Genomic DNA, 21,882 nt, shown 5'->3' with positions numbered 1-21,882 from the left:
CATTATATCACATAGGATTCTTTGAGATGTATACTACCGCCTGACTTAAGTCTTTCCAAAGTTTCTGCAAATGTTTGCTGCAAGTGGGAAGTAGTGCATGTGAGTGTTTGGCTATGCTGAGGATAGGCAGTTCTGTGGTGTGTGAGTGAATCAAGGTGCAGGGAGTTCCTCTAACACTTCAATAAGACCGTGTGGGCAAATAAAATGCTAAAGAGATTGCATAAGCAGAAAGTTGTATGTTTCTGCTTGATCCAAATATTTCTGCGGAGCAACAAGATTTCTGGAAAGGTCATTACAAAGAAACAAAGCTTTAAAAGGGAGGGAAACAGATGGGGAATCTTCAATGAAATTGCAGCTGTGTCTTGAGCTGGCAAGAGGGAAGAAATGCTGTTCTGCTAGGGAGGGGAAAAAGGACTCTGCACAGGGGCCGAAAATACCGATTTGTGTTAGTGGAATTGATTGCAACCCAGATAATACAAGGAAGAGCAAAGAATATGTTTGAAAAAAATGCACACTGGGTTTATTTTTTTACTTGCTTTTTATTGGACCTTCGTGATTTTTATCACGTTAATTAAGAAATACTGATGTGATGAGAAACTTTGCACACAGTGTCTACTTATGTCTGCTTGCATATGCATTTCCAGCACTTCGGAAGAATTATCTGTAAACCAGATAGCTCATCTGTAAGTTCTGAGAAAGTTTATACTTTAGCCATAGCCATTCCTTGTTTAAGCAGAAAGGAGTTTAAAATTCTTACTCTGAAGGTCTTCAACCAAGAGTACTAAGAAACCTTTTGCCAAGGGCCAGGGCTTCGACTTTTTTTCTGTCTCCAGTCTCCAGGACTCAGCGGTGAGGAGATGCCCACATGCAGAATTTCACCTGACTTGGTGATGGCTTCACCCACCTAGAGCAACAGAGGAACAGATCCTGAGCCACATATGCTTGCAGTTGATATAACGTTGGGAATACTGCAGAAACTGCTGTTGCCCACCCTTTTAACAGTTATGCTAGCTCCTGCAATCAAGTGAAACTATGATGGTCTGGATTTCATGTAATGAAAACAAAGAAGGAGCTTTTTATGCCTCAGCTACAGTGAGGGGCTTGAAAGCATGAATGGGGGTTTATATGCCAAAAGGTAAATAGAAATCCATTGTGGGTTGTTGTTTTCCAAATGCCTAATCTCTGTGCCTTAATCATAATTCTGGGGTCCTGACTCATGGCTTCTTAATTGTAGGGGTTTCTATAGTGAGAATTATATATTAACCTATAATTAGATGCACTTTTTTTAACAGAAAAAGCTGCAACAGTGAAACGAAAAGGAGGAAAAAAATCTGGGCATTCCTTTATAGGGCATGCTATTAATTGAACATTTTGTCTTGGCACCCAGTAAACATCTAACACAAACACACTTGCTGAGCCTTATGGACAAATGCTGAGCATCTCAGGGGTTTAGTATGCCCAGCTGGATGAAGCAGTAAAAATGCACGAGATATTTATTCTTTCTATCCTACTCCAGTCATTGGCTTTAAATGCTTAAGCATGTCCAGAAGGGAATGGCAGAGTGTAGCACTTGAGTTGTGGATCCAAAAATGGTAACAACAACAAAGAAGTAAACCTATCATTAGAGAAATCATGTGTTTCAATAGTTCTGTTTAGAAAACAGAACAAGTGAAAATACTTATGTAGTGTGGTTCAGTAAATGCTAATGGGTCCAGCTTGTGACATGTTTATTTTTGCCTTGGGTGTTTGCTGAGTGAACATAGTGCTTTCTCTCATTTTGTTTAAAAATCCTGTTTTATGCCTCCCTTGTCAAACAGACCATTGCTGGTAAGAGTCTTCTACTAAGAGGCTTGAATCTCTTCTTCCCCCACCTCACCTGTGGAGGAATGTATTGGCTTCCCTGAGCACTCATAACACAGATGATTAAGTTTAGTACAAATTCTGCTTTCTCTTCTGCTGTGGAACTAAATATCTACATCACGGAGAAAGGCAAAGTTGCCTCTACAGTCTCTGGGGTGAGTGGTTGCGGGAGAGGGTTCAGTGGGGTGAAGGCTCTTTTCTCTGTCACATAGCCACAATGATGCACAATGTGTGTGTGCAGTGAGCCTTCACTTGAAATCAGGGGCCAGCCTAGAGGAATAGGGGTGTGCTCAGGACTACAAATCTTAAATTCTTTCCTGAATTTGACTTGATCATTTGGTTTCAGGTGTTGTCTTGTGTTTCTCTGCAGTGTGTCCTTTGAGACTCTTCCTCCTTTTCATTTAAGATCAATAACTTAGTTTGCCTTAGATGAGTTTAAAAGAAATCCTAAAAAGCCTGAAAAGTAAGCTGTTTCCTCTTATGAAATGCACCTCAGTCTACAGATATTTCTTAAGCAGTATGATAACTGCTAAGAACAGATTAGCTTTCAACAAATCTGATGAATATATAGCTAGGCTTTGTTATTTCATTTTCACCTTTTTTTCGTTCTAAAGCAAGTGGGTTGAATGTATGAGGAAGGAAAATCTCCTGGATTTTCCCCGGCTGGCTCTGGAATAGGCACCAAGCACATAAACTTGATTTAAAAGTATTTTAGAACCAACTTTCAAGCAGTATTGCTATCTTAAGATGACTAGTTGAAGACTGAGTAGGTTGAGTGTGGTTCAGAGGTCGGTGCCAACACAGAAATATTTTTTTTTGACCATGGGGCACTTTACTTGGCACCTGGCCTGATGGCTGCAGATGGGTCCCACCTATTTCTAAGAGGAAAACAGATCCTAGCCCAGGAATTGGCAGGGCTCATTGAGAGGGCTTTAAACTAGGTAAGAAGGGGGGGACAGGGATGAAATAAGGCTCATTAGAGGTGTACCGGGGCAACAGTGTCAGGGCCAGGGGAGAAGGCAGTGGTCCAGCTGAAGTGCATATACACTAATGCACACAGCGTGGGCAACAAACAGGAGGAGCTGGAAGCCATCGTGTGGCAGGCAGGCTACGACTTGGTTGCCATCACTGAAACGTCTTTAAAAGACATTTAGATATAGAGCTTAGTGATGCGGTACAGGGGAGAACTTGTTAGTATTCGGTCAGAGGTTGGCCTAGGTGATCTTGGAGGTCTCTTCCAACCTACATGATTCAGTGATTCTGAGTGGTTTATTTAATGAATTTTTACCTTTTTACTCAGAGTTAGAAGACTTTTCTTGCATTAATTGCTCAAAGGGTTTAGGATTGTTGCTTGCTTTGTCTAGCAGTGTATTTTAAATATTGATACTAAAAATCGATAAACAGAATGTTATTTGAGAAACACAAAAGCAAATTGCTTTATATGTTTTATATATACACATTTTGTAATGTAGTATAAACGTTGTCAGTGACTTGGGCATTCTGCTTGAAAAAACTTACAAGTTTATTCACTATGAAAAATATTTTGGGTACTTTCCCTGAGGAAGCTGGTAAACCCTTCTTCTCAGAAGAGTACTAGCTAATGTTCATCATTTATCCAAGCCTGTATGTTGTAGTGTGCCTTGATAGCAGTAATGTCTTGCCATAATATCTGGACCCTCCTGGTCTCAGAAAGGAAAAGAAATGTTACACGTCTGCAGGTGTGGAGCTTCCTTCAGGGTTTCTTGCTTCCTTTCTCTCCCCGTGCCCTCAGGTCCCCCAGGCTGCTGTGATGTTGTCCCTTGTGAGCTTACTTGGAGGCGGCAGTTCAGGAGCTTCTGCCTCAAGCATAACTGAATTCTTTGGACCAACTCCAAAATGACCCCGGTAGATACCATAATCTCTTCCCATTTTAAAGAGCAAGTTGTTCTATAAACAGCAGTGCTAATTAGGCTCAGTCTGTGTCCCAGTTCCCTCCACTCCTTTTCCCCCCCTGTCATGTCCATCACGCAGGGGCAGTGGGTGCTGGCCGAGCAGCCGCTGCTCGCAGGCAGGGTGTGCAACATGGGGGCTCGGCCGCTGTGGGGAGCGTATGCCTGGGTCAGCTATTTTTCTATTAGGAAGCATGTCAGAACCCTTTTGCCACGTGAAAAGAAGGGATTGTGGAATGGGGTACTCCACCAGGAAAGAAAATATATCTGCTTGGAGGGTAGGGTGGGAGAGGGTGATGGTGAGGTGTTGAGACGGAAGGGTCCTAGGAAACTGGAGGGGAGAAGGAAGGCTGGTAGGTTTCAACACAACAGAGGCAAGTAGATTTTAGCAGCAGGGGCACTGAAGAAGAAGAAACCGTAAAAACAGAGAATAAAGTAAAGAAACACTTAGGTGAAGCAATATATCAAAGAAAGAAAGACTGTGGTTAGGAAATTTGAGAGCAAATATGTGGATAAATCAGAAAGACAATCAATTAAGAACAAAACATTCAATGAAGCGGGCAATTTAAGAACAGCTCAATTGGGCAAGACAACCCAGGGAGTACCAATTAAATCAACATGGATTAAATTGCTATAATCTCAGTTGAGAAGATCAAGTGTCAGATGGAAGCAGGTCACTTAGGTAAATTGTGGATCCAGTTTGAATGGACTATCTGCAGTATAAGAGGATATGAAACTGGAATAGGAGAGGGCATTTTCATGCCACAAGATAGGACATATGGGAATCATTTTGCTCTAGAGATGGCTGTTAAAGCAATGAGATTTGGAAGTGGAGTGATGAAATATGTGGAATACAGCCCACTCACTGCAGCTATCTCTGGTACCTGTCCTACTTCAGAGCCTTGGTAGGGAAAATGTCCATATGGTTAGCAATAAGGCAGCAAAACAACATTTGTTGCTCTATTTTTTTTTTTTCTTTATTTTTTTCCTCCTCCATTCTGTGTTTGCATGTTGCCTGTTGCCAAGCAGACAATCCACAAACTTGGCATCTAGTGAACTGTATGTATGTTGGGCTTTAGACTACCTGCTGGAACACCAGCAGCTCATGCTTGGGGATGATGAATTGATGGACAATTCTTTGCTTCATGTGTCAAAAACTGGGGATTGTTACTACAGCTTGAGGGTGAGACTTTACAACAGAGGCACTCTTTTTATTCTCTTTGGATGTTACCCTTAGCATTTCTGCTGAGCTGACTTCCTACTTGGTGCTCTAGTAGAGTCAAGCACGTGGTTGACATTAAATTGACGCCCAGATAGTGTGTATTCAGCACTGTGCTGAGCAGATCCAGCTTTTCTAGAATTTCTACAACACCTGCATTTGGATAGTTTTGGCTCCAAACTGTGGGACAGCTCTGGGAAGCAGAGTGTTTTGGAGCAGACATGGAGCTTCTATGCTTCTGGTCATCAAGACCCAGCATATTCTCCATGCTGAACTTGCTGGGCAGGAGGCAGAGTGGAAAGCAATGAAATTCTGTGTCTCAAGTCTTGTATGCCTGTGATTTTTGTTCTGAAATGTTTACTTCATCTAGCTTCTGCCACAAATACAGCAGCTTTCCCGTGGCTGTGAAAAGACACCCTAACTGCAAGGCAAACTTGTGAGAAGCTTGCAGCATAAATCGGTCTATAGCTTTGATTACAGCGTGTAGGAGCACAGAAAGGTCTCTAGTAGGACTAGTAGATCGGGTCCATTGAGGTTCCTGTCTCTGTCAAGGGCTTGCACCAAATGTTGCGGAGAAAGTGATGCAACAGATAGGGGTATGAAGTAAAATCTCTCCCCAAAATAATATCCCACGTTCTTAGAGAACTGAGGCTATGAGTAACATAGTTTAATACCTTGTTCAGAGTTACTCTTGTCAATGGTAACATTCTTGGTGCCTGCATAAACAGCCAGTCCCTTTTGAAACGTGATTATGCTTTGAAAATTCAGGTGTTCTCAGAATGCTCAGTGTTCTCTCATCCTTCAATATATGCTTCGTTCTTAGACTGGCATTTAATTGCTTTAAAAATGCATTTCCTCTTCTATTGGTATACACTTTTGTACTAATTTGTTTATTTCTTTGGTTTATTTTTAAATTGTTACATTGCACCATTAAACAAAATGTCAACATACTGTTGAAAATGAAATAGCCCATCTTCAGCCTGGCAGTAAACAGTTTAATCACTGTGGAAATTGAATTACTGCTCTTTAAATTTTTTTAATTATTACTTCTGAAATATGATTCTCCTTTCTAAATAACTGCTTGAATTTCTTGATATGAGTAGCATGGACCAACTAAAAGACATTCCCATGGTTAAATATTACTCTCTGTCCTGTCTTCTAGACTTGAAAAGGAGGGAACTGGACTGCCCCATTGCTGGATGCTCTCAAGCACTTGGTGAATTTTCACCAGATAGTTTCAGGGCTGGGAGCTCTGAATGTAATGACAAGTTCAGTCAAATGCGTTCCCAGAAAGCAAACGTTACTTCACCTTTTGTGCAGTACACATCGTGTGGGTGTGATTGCCAAAGTTTTCTTACAGCAGTCACGGAGACTAACATTTAGCTGTGTGACAGGACACGTTTCTCATGTTTACTTGGTGGCAGGAAGAAAAACCACAAAGCCAGCAACCGTGCTGGAGTCTGTTGTCACTTCCTTGTGAAATCAGTCCACTGCTGTCCCAGCAAAGAGGTCAGGAAGGGCTACAGAAAGAGAAAGCACCCCCAAGAAGGGCTACAGCATCTTTGGGCTCCATCTCTGCTGAGAGACCCTCATTCTTGACATGTAGTCGCCACAATAGCAATAAATGATGGAGCTATGTCCAGTCCAAACTGATGAGGTCCAGACCAATCAGTACATTATAGTCACAGGATGATTTGGGTGTTTAGGGGCTTCTGGAGGTCAGTAGCCCAACCTCCTGCTCCAAGCAGGGGCAGGATTGTTCCTCATGGTGATTACCTAGTGAAGGTAGGGTGATTAGGTGATTCCCTGATGAAGGTAGCAAGTTGGCGTAGATACACTGGACCTCAGCTTGCCCCCGAATTGCTGTTGAGTGGGGCACTGTTTCTTGGAGTTGTGCAGATACCACACAGTTCTTCCCGAGCAGCGCAGCTCCTCTTCCCCTTTGCAGGTCAGTGGGATGACTAGCCTGAGAGACAGCGTGGCTGTCAGGGATTCATGTCTAGTTTGTAACTGTGGGTTTATGAATCTCCCTTTTAGTTCTTGTCAGTACTTAGTTCCAAGCATTTTTTTTTTTTTTTTAATTGTCTTTGGATTATGGATACTCTGTGGAAGCCAGTGAGGCTAATTAAATGTAGGATTTCAACAGTCCTTCAAGCAAAAATAGTTTCCTGTGATATGTGTGGCTGTATATGTCAAACACTTCAGGTTTTGCTTTTATTTAGAGCTTCATGATGTTGCACTATATATAATTCTTGGAGGCATCATAAGGTAGCATGTTTTGCAGCACTGTATTGTGCCAGGCAGCTATCTAAGCAGCAACAGTTCACCTGTTTACTGCTTGAACTCTAATGCATCCTGTTACCAGGTGTTTGGAAATCTAAGAAAAACAGAAAATTCTTGACCATTGGAGCAGAAAGAGGAGGGAAAGTGAAACCCCAAACTTAAATTCTCTGACAGGAACATTTCCAATAGCTGTAGGAAGCTGTTTCATAGCCCTGGGATCCTGACGTGTCTCAAAATTGTTGCCTCACTGGGAGTGCTTGAGCAGAGGAGAAGGGGTTCTATAGCTGGGGGCAGGTCCAGCAGACAGCAGAGGCAGGAGAGGTAGATGGAAAACAAATATCTTGGCAAAATAAGGCAGGAGTCAGAGCATGTAGTAATCGCCATGATTTTGTGTTTGACAGGCTTCTAGGAATTCTTTTCTTGCATGTAGTGTTTAACAAACTTGCTGAAGGCCACCAGATTAAAGGGGTGAAGTTGGATACATTGCTAACATTGCTTTTATTTTATTTATTTATTTATATTGCCAGGACTTCAGGCCTTAAAGAACTCAGTACACAGATCATGTTTATCCCCAGGGAAGCTGTTTGATTGCTCCAGGTAATGGAGTCTGTGTGTTCCTGACTTCTTCCCAGCAGCAAGGACCATACTGCAGCAAACTGTTTAGATTAGGATAGACAGGGACAAAGTTCTTGTCCCCTCTTCACCTGTTCTTTTTCACTGCCAAGCAACTTCCTGGTTTCTACTGCTACTGCTTCTTCTATGTTTAACCAGTTGTGTCCCCCAAAACACTGAGTATTGTGGCCTGTTGTGCAACCGTGTTTGCAGTGAACGCTGCCAAATATGAGTTGTTTAATGGTAATGGCAAAATAAGGTGCAATAAGTTGGAAGCTGGAGTTGTAAATGTGGATGACCTTGGTGGCTGAAACTATTTGAATTTTGCCCCAGACTGTTTCAGAGCCCTGACAAGATGTAGTGATATGCTTGGGAAATTCTGCGTGCTTTGGAGATGGGACTTTTGGAAACTGTGCTTTCAGTGCTATTTGAATTTTTGTCCTGAAAGGCCAGATTTATGTTGTCTGATTACACTGGCAAATTCTTTATAGCTGGTTTGGGGAAGTGTTCAGGGGAGCCCTGCCAGCTCCTCTTAAAGTCTGGAGTATCTCAGGTGATAAGCCTCTGCATGTCCTTTGAAAGTACCACTTCACTAACAAATGCAGAATATGTGTTTAGAGGACATGCAGAATGCTTAGGTCCTAGCTAGCAAGTGTGACCTGGGAAATTCTTGACATTTTATTTACTGTGGAATCCAAACATACAGCTGCAGTGACAAACAGGGAACTGGTGCTGTGATTCCAACCAAAGGGAACTGGCTCAGGATAGGTTGCTAGTGAAAGAGTAGCATGACTCAGAAATGAGGTGTTGTGGATGGGAACTGGGAAAACTTCTGCTGGACTCTTCCATCTCTCCTGGTATAGTCTAGGCTATTTTGCAGTAGTGAGCACTGATGAGAATGGAGGTCTGAGCATGAGTTAAGTGATCACAGGAGATGTTTTAGGTAGTTTTCAGTAAGATGTTGTGGGGAAATGGCAGAATTTTACTTCTGCATTTGTATATAATCCTTTCTAGTAAAGTGCTGAAGGGAGTTAGGTATGATGGCAATTTTAGTTCCTGAGATATGTTCAAAAAAACCCACTTTCCTGTGACTGTGCTCTATATTAATAATGATGCATAGTTACCTTTATATATGGCAAATTGAGATTCATCACACTTACTTTAACCATCTAAAAGATAAATTTCTCTGTTAATACTCCTACAATAGCTACCTCCTACTATAATAGAGGCACTTGCAAACATGGATAGCTCTCTTTGGCTTTAGGTACCTGTTTGTAGATGATGAGTAAAGGCATCTCAGCTGACCTTCCCTATAAGACCAGACTGAGAATCTCATTCCAAGTCAGAGTTGATAAGATCCTTTCTCATTTTAGTAAGCCTATGAAATAGGGAATAGCTTGAATTTAAATATGATGGAATTAGATGAGTGTAAGATTTCCTCTGGTGAAGTCAGAAAAAAAGTGGCAAAGATAGAAAGTACTGGAACTGGAGCTTCTAATGAAAAAAAGTTCTAAACTGAATGTGCCTTTCCTTTATTTGAACCAGTTTTCTACATTTAGCAAAGGATTTGCATCTATGAAAACTGATTTAATAACACCTAGTGGTCAGGCAAGATTTAAAACAAATTAGCAAAACTGATCATCAGCTGTTTTCAGAAGTGGTGTTGATGGCTGCAGCAGCTCAGGCTGTAAGTGAAGTCCAGTGTCAACGCTTCCTAGTGCATTAAGTCTTGGCCTTGATCCAGAATTGGACAATTACAGCTTAACTGGTGTATAATTCTGGGTATACAGGGGCAACAAAGAACACAGTTTTGTCAATGTTGTCCTTTTCAAGATACCTAAAACAAGGTATTATTTGGAATTTATTTATTTATTTTCATCCAGTAGGAAATGTGACTTATGTGATTGAAATCTCAGTCATACTCCACCCCCTGTCTGAAATGTCTCATTGTTCAATTTTATCCAAATTTTGATAGTAGATAGTTCCTACAGCTTTCATGAAAAATAGAAGCCAGGTAGAAGAGGGAAATCAAAATCAACATTTTCTATTTGTTTGGCTGATCAGCTTGGACTGATAGGTGGCAGGGCATCAAGAGTGTTCTTCCCAACTGGGCGAATCTTGCTTTGTTTCCTAAACAACTTGAGAGTTACAAGATGTGGGAAGCAGTTTCTGAAACGTGAGTGGAACAAGTTTCTCTTCAAAACTGGACTTCATTCAGCTGTCTATTCACATCTTTGACAGGTTAAAGCTTCCCCCCAAGCATGCAACTTCTTTTTGCCTTTGAAGATACATATTGCTCTTACATGTCGGTTCATGTGATACTTCTACATTTTCTTCTCTATCACACGCATAGGCAATGGCTGTCTGGTTACCTGCAGTTTTTGCATCAAAGAGCAATCTGACTGACCAGCGATGAATTTTTTCATTCCCCTTTATATGTATGATCTTGGTTTTGGACATTTCAAGGATTTTAAGTCTGTTTCATGCAGTTAAAATAGGTTTCCCTGGTTCTCCTTTGAAGGTCATGACTTTAACTGATCAAATTAGTGAAATGCTCCCTATGGACTTTCTTGGATTAAAGCACAGAGATGCTTCTGTGAGCAGCATTATGTAATACTTACCAGGCTTTTATCTGGGTTGCAGAAGCAGGTGGAGAAGTGACTGTAGCGTGATAATTGATCTCGGTGGTGTGTATCATTGTTCTAGATACTGCAAGCTCAAATGTAAGATTAGAGTGGCTCAATTTATTTTTAGTGAATCTCCTCCTCCTGGAAGAATACAGTTGCCTTGCATCCTTGCTGGAGCTGAGTACTACTTTGTGCTTGTAGCTGGGCAGAGCAAGCAGCAATTTTGCTGAAAGAAACCTAGAAAGTGGTAAGGCCAATGTGCTTTTACCCCCTGTAGCAGCACAGTCATGTATTCTAACTTGCTCACTCAGAATTTCTGACAACTGCAAGACAGCAATTCATTCATTTCACCTCATCTCTCTCAAAGTGGCTCTTCTTACGACAAGTTTATAAGATGTGAGGAAAAAAAAGCATATAAAGCAGTTAATCCATTCCCCCTTCTGCAGTTCAATTTGCCTCTGAACCCTCTCTGACAAAAGTGCCAGTTCATGCACTAATACCATATCATCTTTCTGGCAGTCTGCTGAGAGGGCTGTATGAACAGAGATGGACGACCATCACATGACGCTGCTGCCAGATAGCTTTCTTGTGTGAGGTGCTGCAGATGGGAGAAAGACCTCCAGTCCCTCCCTTGTGGCTTGTGATGACTGCAGAAGCCTTGTTAAAATTCCTAGGGCCTGGAGCAGTAGTTCTGGCTTCCTGGCTTGAATTCATCTACCAAATGTAGATGTCTCCGTCCAAGGTAGTCCGTCTCTTTATGGTCATTGGAGCGGAAATCAGTGTGTTTAGCTTGAAATGAATCACATCTTGAAAGGAACTATCTCTGCTGAACATGAAGCCCTAGAGTGACTTGCATAGAAGCGTTTACATTTCAAATACTATAAAAGAAGTGAGATGAATCCTGTGTTTTCCTGGGATGGGCACTCAAATGCAGCTGTCGTGTTTAGGGGCTGCTGATGGTGGTATTAGCATTGTGGTCTGGTGCAAGGCCCGTGAATACCACTGTCATGTGAGGTCATTTCTCTTGAGCAACCCATGCTTCTGGCCACTGCCCAGAAACAGTCAGCACATGAGCAAATTCATCATTTCTCAAGGAAACGTGGCTGTTAGTCACAGTGCCTAGGCGAGAAGACAAGTCACTGCTGCTGTCTCTCCTGGATGTGGTTGAGATTTCTTTGGGAAGAACACATGCAACTTGGAGGCAGCCTGCGTTCCAGTAGATGTAGCTGCATAAGTAATAAAGCTGTGCTACAGTACTGCTTTTGCTAATTGCAAGTCAGAACTTGTAATATTGTGATGGTTTCCTTTTATATAGCTCTTTATACATCTGGTATAAAAGTCTTAGAAAAACTTTATCTGAATGAATACCAGAATTCATACATTATATTTCATACGGTATGATTTGTGTTTCCAAGCTCATAGGTAGTGCTTTGTGCACGGCAGTTTGAAGCCAGTTTACATGAATCAAAATGTAATTCTGTACAATATTTTGGGGAAAAGAAACTAAAAGTTCTGTTTCAATAGCTTTCCAGATCAAATCAGTTTGTAAGTAAAAGAATTGACAGGAGGAAAGGTAAACTTAAATCTTGTTAGATGTTTAGGTAGACCTCTATTCTCTGGGAAATATCCTGACTACTTCTAGTTTGTGAACATCATTCAATAACCAAGGTAGTCCATGGCAAATTTGGCTTTATCTAAGTATTGTGCAGTTCAGTCCTCTTCTTCACTTGAAATACTAATGAAGATATGGAATACATTGACTGGATGCTATTAAAAGAATCAAGTCTGTTTACAGTGGTAGAAAAATATATCCTTTCAATTACTCTTCTTAAAATGTAGGATTTTGATCAAAGAGAGAATGCATAATCAACTAAAGTGACTGCCTTCACAGCTGAGCCACAGTTCAATTTGGATAGAGCAGAGTATAGGCAAGTTTGAGAATATAGGCAAGTTTGAGAAAAAGAATAAAAGACTTCAGATCTTTGATGTTTTAAACACTATCTTTCTTTGCTTTGTTTGTTTTGGAGCGCAGAGGAAAAATGTTTTCCTTGATACTCTGTACATTTCTTGAAAAAAGAGATCATTTGTTCTAAGTTACATTAAAAAAAAAAATAATGGGCAAAACCAGTAACAGATTAGGGTGGTATGATGCTAGGTGACAGCTCAGATTTTGCCTTGTGCAAGATGGTTTGCACTGTGTCAGCCTTGTAAGGATACAGGGTAGCCCAATACTCAACATTAAAAGTCAGTTTTACTTTTCTTTTTCAATCTGGAAAGCAGAACTGCTAACTGTACTGTGCAGGTGGCACCAGATGTTTTCTTTAGTGACTTTAAAACAGTGAAAACCCCAAAATACAATACTCTAACGTTACATAAAATACTTTGTTTCCCTTTTGGGCACCTCAAAAAGACTTGGAAGAAAGTTCTAAAGGAAAAGATACTGATGATGCAGAAAAGATGGAAGTGTTTAATTTCATAATTCCCCCATTCCCCGTCCCTATTAATTTGTCTGTTTGTTGCAAATTATTCAAATCTTTTGTTATTAAATTTCTCACTTTAACAAGTCACAACTCTACTACTAAACTAATGGATGTAGTTCCCACGAACTGTACTTTTTTCTAAGAAGCACCCATGGTTTCTGCAACCTTTTTCTTTTCATGCAGGTTGCAGGTCTATGCAGTTTAGTACCTGGTTTGCTTCTGCCTGTGATCTTATGGTCTTAATCTCTTTCCTCTCTTGAGGAGTACAGGGAAAATGTTACATGACCATTGTAAAGTCCAGAGAACAGGAATTGATGTGGGGGGCATTGAAATAGCCTGAAAGTTTCATAACAAGGAAAAATATATCCATAAATATGAGGACAAAAACTGCTGTGATTTCAGTCTTCATAAAAATTTTATATTGTAGAAATCTTGTTTGGGAAGTAGAACAGATTATCTCTATGTCCTGCTCTGTGGTGTCCACTCCTTTTCATATTTCTTTTTCATTGCATGTTGACCTATTCTTCAGGCTTAGGTAACTGGGGACTTTTCAGAAATGAAACTCTACAAAGTGATGCTCTCTTGATTTAGATGTCCTGTGCCTTCAAATGTTTTTGGGAAATGTCTTGATTTTAGTTACAACTTAAACTAGTGTTGCTTCCCCACCCCCAAAATAGTAATAATTTGTTGTGTTTTTATGAATATACAGAGCATTTGCTTTGGCTGCTCTCTTGTTTATTTTGGACTCTTATCCGTGATGTTCTTTGAAAAGTGATTTTAAGATCATATTCTTGAATTTATTTTTAAATTTTATCTCAGGTGGGATAAACTCTACTACAGAGAGCAGTGGCAGTCTCTCTAATGGCAAGAGCCAATTTTGTTTCTGATGTGAAGGAGAAAGACCATGTGGCTCTGTGTTGTGTAACTTGATGCGTTAAGTGCACCCGTTAGCATCTGGTGATAACAGAAAGGCGACAGCTTCTTCCTTCCATCTTCCTAATAAATTCATGGCTCTTACTCATGTTCTTACCACAGCTTTCATACAGAGGCAGTTAGATATATGAAACAAGAGCTTCTTGTGTGGGATATCTACCCTGATAAGACAAGACTGTTACATTCCACTCGAAGATTCTTCATACCTGCTGTCTTCTATCCTTCCTAAGGTGCAAGCTAGCATGTTTTGAACACAACAATATTGTAAACCCCATTTAAGCTTTGAAGCTTCAGTGATTTCTTCAAGCTAACCCCTTGTTATAAGTGTTAGGTTGACCTTGTTTGGAAATAAAAATACAGTATGTGACCAAACCCAACTAATGATGTTTTTACAGAATATTTAGAAGCTGAATGCAAAATGCATCCATGAGATCATGCAGCCACACTGACTGCAAACAAATCCATGATTTTACTGTTATTGAATGGCTTATGTAGCCTTCTGTAGAGTCATAAAATTCTCAGGCTGCCAGCTCAGAGCAAAAAATGGCCAAAACTGTAGCCTTTATGTGACTATATGAGAGGACTCTTTTATGTCTGTAAGCATTAGCCACTGCCTGCTGTTGGAGATGGGATGTGGGGCTAGATTTTTTTATGTTCTTGGATGGCAATGGTCCTGGAATGAATGAATTCAGTATGTGTCCAGCTGTTAACTTGCACAGATAGATGCTTGACCCTCCACATTTCTTTTAATCAGTGATCTTCAAGTGAATGTTAAAATTTCCACATGAGAAAAGGAGCAGGGCAGTAGCTGATCCAGGAGGCAGGCCCAGAGATAGACCAGTCTGAGTGACCTCCTAAGCTTCCTAATGTCAAATGTGAAATCTCATTTTTAACAAATCAGGGTGCAGGTTGCAGTTACAGATGGATGCCCTCATCCTGGGAATCATTGGCAGTGACAAGGAGCACTGAATAGTTCATCGGATAAATGTGCTTGGACCTCAGATATGGGATGCGTGGGCAATAGCAGGGAAGTAATTTTGTCCCTGTAGTTGTCAGGGGTTGACTACCCTAAAAATATTATTTACAAGGCTTCATATATTTAGAGGTAGATTTTGAAAAACAGAGAGTAGCCACGAGAATGATGGAAGGAGTGAAAAGCTTTGTTCAAAGTTGAGAAATTCAGGAAATTATAGCTTTTCCACTCATCACAGGGGAGGGTGAAATCCTAGAAGTGGAGGGATTTTTTATTAAAAAAAAAAAAAAAAAAAAAAAAGAAAAGAAACAAAACTGAAGTGACAAAAATTCAAGCTCTGAGCTGGGTATAAAATTGTAAAAAGCAAGATTTTCACTATTTAGCAACAGTTTCACTATTTGTGGTCTCTCCTCTGCCACCAAAACTTGGAAAAATGCGTGCAAATATTATTCTCATAGAAACATTACTTTGAAGAATTCCTGGTTTAGAGAATATCAGGATTAGATTTTGAGCCTCACAGTGTTGGTGAGACCAGCTCAGTTTAAGAGCTGACAATGATGCTAATCCCTATGGGATTTCTGATGGGGCATTAGTGCCGGGTTCCTTCAGCATGCCTGTGCTGGCAAGTAGGTGCGGATTCAGTTCAGGAGTCTGAGATGCTATCGAGAGAGGTGTCCTCCTGCCTCTGCTGTGGGATGTGTCGATGGAAGCAATTAAACAACTACACTGAAAAGGGGTTGTGCAAACCTTTGCTACAGAACCCAAATGACCACCTGCATGTTGGATGTCAGCAGGGCTGCCAGTCCTTGGCTGTGTGTGAAGGCCATGTTTTGAGTAAATAGCAGCTGAAACTCCAAGGGCAGATTTTTTTTTTTTTCCCCTGGGTGTACAGATTCATGTACTCCCAAAGCAAAACATGGGAAGTTGAGGCAAATGTGAACTGAAATGTGAACAAAAGGATGTTTTGTCAGACCAAATGCTGCAGTCCTGTGCTGTCATCTCATGGCTCTGTTTTCCAGTCACCAGATGTAGACTTGTACTATATCAGTTAAATCCCAGCAGCTGAGCAAAATCTGACTAAAGCTGTTGGTTTGACCTGTTATTTGTATCTCAAAACAGAACCTGAACCTCGGTCATTAATTCTTGCCTTTGCACTGGTGCACTGCTCTGCACACCTGGCTGGGGATCTGTGTGTGGTTCAGCAAGTGTGTGCGGAGGATTTGCTGTAAAAGTGCTGTCACCTTGGGGCAGAAAAAGGGGTGTTGGTAGTGTCAACAATCAGGGCACCTCTAGGCCGTAATAATCTTTGTCCCTTCCTCTTTCCCCTGTTTGCCATGCTGTGCTGTGTCACCTTTGCCCATTGCTCTATTTAAGATCAGGCCTAAGCCTAACTTTAGGCCTGTCAAAGAGCTGGAGAGGTTATAGTGGGTGTGCAGGAGCTGCTCCACATGTGGAGAATCACAGAATGGTTTGGGTTTGGAAGGGACCTAAAAAGTCATCTGATTCCACCCCTCCTCCCCCCTTCATCATGGGCAAGGGCACCTCCAACCAGACCAGGTTGCCCAAAGCCCCATCTTACCTGGCCTTAAACACTTCCTGGGAGGGGACATCCACAGCTTCTCTAGGCAACCTGTTCCAGGGCATCGCCACCCTCCGAGTGAAGAATTTCTTCTTTATATCTAATCTAAATCTACCTTCTTTTAGTTTAAAGCCATTCCCCTTTGTCTTATCCCTATACTTCCTGATGAAGAGTCCCTCTCCAGCTTTCCTGTGGAAGGCCTCAATAAGGTCTCCCTGAAGCCTTCTCTTCTCCAGGTTGAACAACCCCAGCTCCCTCAGACTATCCTCACAGGAGAGATGCTTCAGCCCCTTAATCATCTTTGTGGCCCTCCTCTGGACTTGTAATAGTACTTCCATGTCCTTCTCGTGCTGGAGCCCCAGAGCTGAACACAGTGCCCCAGGTGGGGTCTCATGAGAGCAGAGCAGAGGGGGAGAATCACCTCCCTTGCCCTTCTGGCTGTGCTGCCTTTGCAGTCCAGGACATGGTTGGCTTTCTGAGCTGCAAGCGCACATTGATGGATCATGCTGAGCTTCTCATCAACCAGCACCTCCAGGTCCTTCTCCTCAGGGCTGCTCTCAGTCCATTCTTTTCCCAGCCTATATTTGTGCTTAGGATTGCCCTGGCCCAGATATAGGACCTTACACTTGTCCATGTTGAACTTCATGAAGTTCACACAGGCCCATCTCTCAGGCCTGCCCAGGTCCCTCTGGATAGCATTCCTTCCCTCCAGCCTGTCAACCACACCACGCAGCTTGGTGTTAGCAGCAGACTGGCTGAGGGTGTGCTCAATCCCAGGGTCCACATCACTGACAAAGATGTTAAACAGTGCCAGTCCCAGTACTGACTCCGGAGGAACAACACTTGTTACTGATCTCCACCTGGACATTCAGCCATTGACTACAACACTTTTTGAAGAAGTTGCGATAGTAAAAGGTTACTTCCTGTTTTACAGCCTCTGCTTTAGAATTGCACATTTCCACTATTAGATACTATCTTTATCAGTCTGAAGATGTTTGGTATGCTTGATGTAGCCACTCAGTCATTTTTTACAGAGACCATTGTGAAATCAGGGTAAGATTTAGTGTTAAGTGGCTGCAAACTGAAACCAAAATGAGAAGTTTGTTAGCTTAAGTTCAAGAATTAATAGTCTAGTATTTTTACCTAAGATCTTTCACTGACGGTGCATTTTAATTTTGGTTTAGGTTTTCCAAGGTTGTCTGGCTTCCTCTCTGCTTTTAGGTGGAAAAGGGTGCATCTATATTAGCCCTTTGGTGAGAAGTAGGCTTTTCAGGCACGTTTCCTGATTGTCTCTGTTTACCACGCTTTGGTTAGGCACATTGTGCCACAACCCCTTACAGGCTCTTTGTGGAAGCAGACCAGAACGGGTCTGCAGCAAATCCCATGAAAATCATATAATGTGGGTGTAGGATCCTTGGCACCAACTATTTCACTCTGCTTCTTTCAATGTGCAATGTCTGCTGATTTAACCTCAGCAAAGTGTACCGCGGGGATGTGGCTAACATCTCAGAAGTGCTGTTCAGTTCCCACCTTGAGCAGAGGTTGCTGCTTGAGTTGATCTGCAGTCACTTAAGTGCTAATAGTGCCTTGCAGTTAATGACCTGCTTGGTGCACAATTCAGCCTGATGTCTTGGATGCCTGAAGTGAGATTCACATAGTAACTTTTATCCTGCTTCTCTCACAAGTGGGATTTGTCCCTAAGTGCTCTCAGGTCTGAGTGTGCAAAGTACCTTTTAAATACCAGTATTCAGGTCATTTAATTCCTCTCATATGCAGGCCTCCTCTGAACTGGAGATAACTCTGAGTCAAAGTACACAATTTATGTCCTGCTAATGAATCAGTGCTGGCAGTGAATTGAAATCCTTGACTAAAATCTGCTACAATGTTGCAAATTCTACTGTAACACTTTAGCTGAATCAAGTTCATCAAATCAGTCCAGACTCCTTCAACCTGAAATTGCCCCACTTCAGTTCCCCTTTGAATACCTTTTTCCTTCTTAATGTGTATTTTTGTGGAACATCTCTCACTTTATAATTTTTGGATTTGGATCAGAAAGAGAGACTGAATAATGTGAGACAGTTATAATCATTCTTTTGTGATAGAAAGCATATGTGTTCACAAGATTTTTTGTGCTAATACATGCAGGTGCATAATACTTGAACTAGTGACCTGCCTATCTCTGGCCTTTGGGGAGACACCTACTGCTTTTTCATAATAGATTTATTAATGAAGAATGAACTGGAAGAATGCATTTTTAGGGAGAGGGAAGAGTAGGTATATATCTCTAGTCAGATGATTAGGGAAAAAAAAACAAACACATACAGAGAGCTGTTCCTTAGCTTATCCATTTACCCTGGTTAAGGAAAGATCCATTAATATCCATTAATATAGAACATTCCCTAGTTACTTTTCTACTGGGTTATCGATTATTTTTGTTTCTTGTTTAGATCGGATTTTCAATGAAGATATGAGTTGCAGGATTTCAGTTGGAAATTTTAATTTTGCTATGCAGTTGTACTTGGAGGTTCCAGCTGATCTTTGATTACTGTATACTTTCTTGAAAAGCTGCAGTAGTAATAGAAACAAACAAACAAAAACAAAAAAAGGGGGTGAAGGGAAGAGAAGCAAAAGTTATTTTCTTTCCTAAAGCTTCAAACTAGAGTTTGTTGAAAGCCATACAAATCTCTGTGCTCAAATTTATTTGAAAAAATACTCCATGCCTGATTTAAGCTGCTTTGCAAAGATTATATGGCAAGTGATTTGAAATTGCCTTCAGTTTGATTGTTGTGTTTCGGTAATGCAGGAGGATGATGGGAAGCCTCTCTGGTTGTAGGTTGTCCTGGTGTTTTTTCTGGGAATTGCGATTGCCATTCTGGCTAAAGCTCTGCTCTGCTCAGAGGGAAACAAGACAGCTCTTCAAAGGGTGGTCTCAGGGTAAACAGCTCCAGAAACTGTGTAGTCTATCAGTAACTTAAGGTCATCATTTAAAGTTGACTTGCCCACTATTGATTTACATAGATGGAGGAATTCAGGTGCAAATATAGAGCAAACACATGGTAATGAGTCTGCTCATAGCCCTGTGAGCAGTTGGACGCTCTGCAGGCATGTGCCTCGTACCCTTGCTAGATAAGGTGTGGGTATGTGACAGTGTGTTGCCCTCAAAGGGACAATATATTGAAATTTTGAGCCACAAAGCACCGTGGCATAAGGTTCTGATTGAGTCTTTGTAAAAAGCTTTTGATTCTTTGGCTAATTGTGGGGATGCAGGGGCTGATTGGGCTGTTAAAGGGTAAGAGCTTCCTTGCAGCTCTTCCTAGAAACTGGCTGCTGATTTACAGCAGAATGTGGCCCTTTGGTGATGGCGGGGATAGAGCTGCTGTGGAAGATAACCAAAACAAATCACTAAACTTCACAAGAGGAAAAGCTAATGAGCGGTACTAAATCCTATAGATTGCTGCTTCTAATGCAACATTTTCAAGCTGTTTCCTGTCCTGCAAATATCAGGATGAGTACGCTCTATGGCTTTCACCACATTTTCAGTTGAAATATGTATGTAAAATAGTATTCACATAGTTGCAGAAAAGTATTAATTTATGGCAAAATCTGTTTTTGACAGGAAAAATACCAATCATTTCCGTATCACTTTATAGAGGAAAAAAAATAGTAACAGTAAGACTTTGAGAAAAAGCTGGAAAAAAACACATATTTGTGTGAATGACTTTTTCATTTTGAGTAAAATCTCCTCTTTTGCAAAGGAGGAAAGTTATACAAAACATTTAAGTAGTCACTAATAACAGATATTTTTCTTCTGCCTACCATTTGCAGCTCTTATACAGCCACTAGAAATGGCTTCAGTCTTGTTAGGATTCACTTTAAAATAAACAGTAAATTAATATATCTTATTAATACAATACTCTATTGACATAATTGTGCAATGTATGGTTTCACATTGTATCTATTATATATAAAAACTAATATGAGCTTCATCCTTCCTTTAAAGAGCTACCCACATGCTGGCTTTGGGATATTCTTGCTGTGCAAATGTCTGGAGTTTTTCACCATTCTGTATTTCAGGATAATAATTGCTGAGCTTGCAGCAATTTTTACAGAATTTTTGCTAAATACAACCTCATCAGCTCTTAAATTGCTACTCAAGCTCAGTAATAGCTATTCAGGGAAGTGTAAGTGTAAGAGGATGAGAAAAGGAGAAGTGTGTATATATATGTGTGTGTGTCTGAGTATATATATATATATATGTATCAAACTGAGATGACTCAAGTTGGACTTGAGTCAGGCACTCCAGGCAGACTCTAATACTGCTGTGAAAGTTGCACAAGGATATTTAATAACAGGAAAGAGATGCCAAATTTTTCCATCCTCAAGTTTATGTAACTGCAGGGTTTTATATAAGGCCTACCGTTCATTAGTAAGGCTGTGTTCTGAATTTTCATATAACTCAGATTTAACTTTGAAAGGTGCTTCTCTGATTTGTGTGTGTGTTGGAGAACCTAGTTGTTTATTAACTTGAATTGACTGAAAAGGATGGACTTTGTTTTGCTAAATCTTGTTTTTATTTCTGTGACACTCAAAAGTGAATGGAGGGTTTAGTTTTTAACTGGATACTTTTAAGATTTTCTAGAAAAAAATAAGGATTGGCGGCCCTTCTTTAAGTAAAAATTAAAAAATGAGGAAGTTGCTAAATTCTAGATTCTGCTTTCTGAATTCTCTGTTAGCATCCGTTAACTGATGTGCAATGTCACCCATGGCACATCACATTGCTGTGAAAATGAAAGGTTTGCTCTGTAGCACCCAGGAACTGCAGGCTCTTAGATGCCTGAGTCATCACATAAATATGGGCTTTAGATATGGATCTGCTAGAGCTCTAACTCATTTCTTTCTCTCTCTTTTTTTTTTTAATTTTTATGTTTCTAGGAAATTGCTGGAAGACTGCTGTGACCCTGGGCAGCTGTTTGTGATGACAAAGCTGAACTCCCCCATGGGAAAGAACCTCTGGTTTGATGGGGAATTTTTGTATTCTTTCACCATTGACAATACAACTTACTCTCTCTTCCCACAGGTTGGTAGTTTTCTTTTCTTCTCACTTTAAGTATTAATATACTAAATGGTAACGTGGTACAAATAAGTTACCTAAATATTCATCAAGAAATAGGCAGTATCTTCATTTGACAATTCAAAACAGATTTTTTACTTCTGTGCTCTGAAAATTGCAAAATAGCTGCAATATTTCCCTGTCCACTTTCCAGATGTATAAATATATATATGAGTGATGAAATAGGCCCACCAGTCTTGATATTCAAAATTATAAGTTCTGGCTATTTTTAGAGTGTGATTTCTGGTTTTCTGGCACTGATCATGCTCATGGACTGT

The 21,882-nt window shown here is 40.7% G+C and overlaps 1 protein-coding gene across 5 annotated transcripts in view; it reads left to right on the top strand.

Moving 5' to 3' along the window:
* Window positions 1–21,882, top strand: part of ST8SIA1 (ST8 alpha-N-acetyl-neuraminide alpha-2,8-sialyltransferase 1) — a 139,231-nt gene that overhangs the window by 8,883 nt on the left and 108,466 nt on the right. For 3 of the 5 annotated variants that reach the window (XM_027449991.3, XM_027449992.3, XM_013102893.5), the window contains exon 2: window positions 21,427–21,571. In XM_027449991.3, coding sequence (XP_027305792.1) covers window positions 21,427–21,571 — 145 coding nt within the window. Of the gene's footprint in view, window positions 1–21,081; window positions 21,288–21,426; window positions 21,572–21,882 lie in introns of those variants that run through there. The other 2 variants (XM_005023014.6, XM_027449993.3) reach the window with 2 other exon arrangements.

Source organism: Anas platyrhynchos, chromosome 1, assembly GCF_047663525.1.
Source record: "Anas platyrhynchos isolate ZD024472 breed Pekin duck chromosome 1, IASCAAS_PekinDuck_T2T, whole genome shotgun sequence".
Classification (NCBI taxonomy): domain Eukaryota; kingdom Metazoa; phylum Chordata; class Aves; order Anseriformes; family Anatidae; genus Anas; species Anas platyrhynchos.
This window is presented reverse-complemented; position numbering and strand designations above follow the sequence as displayed.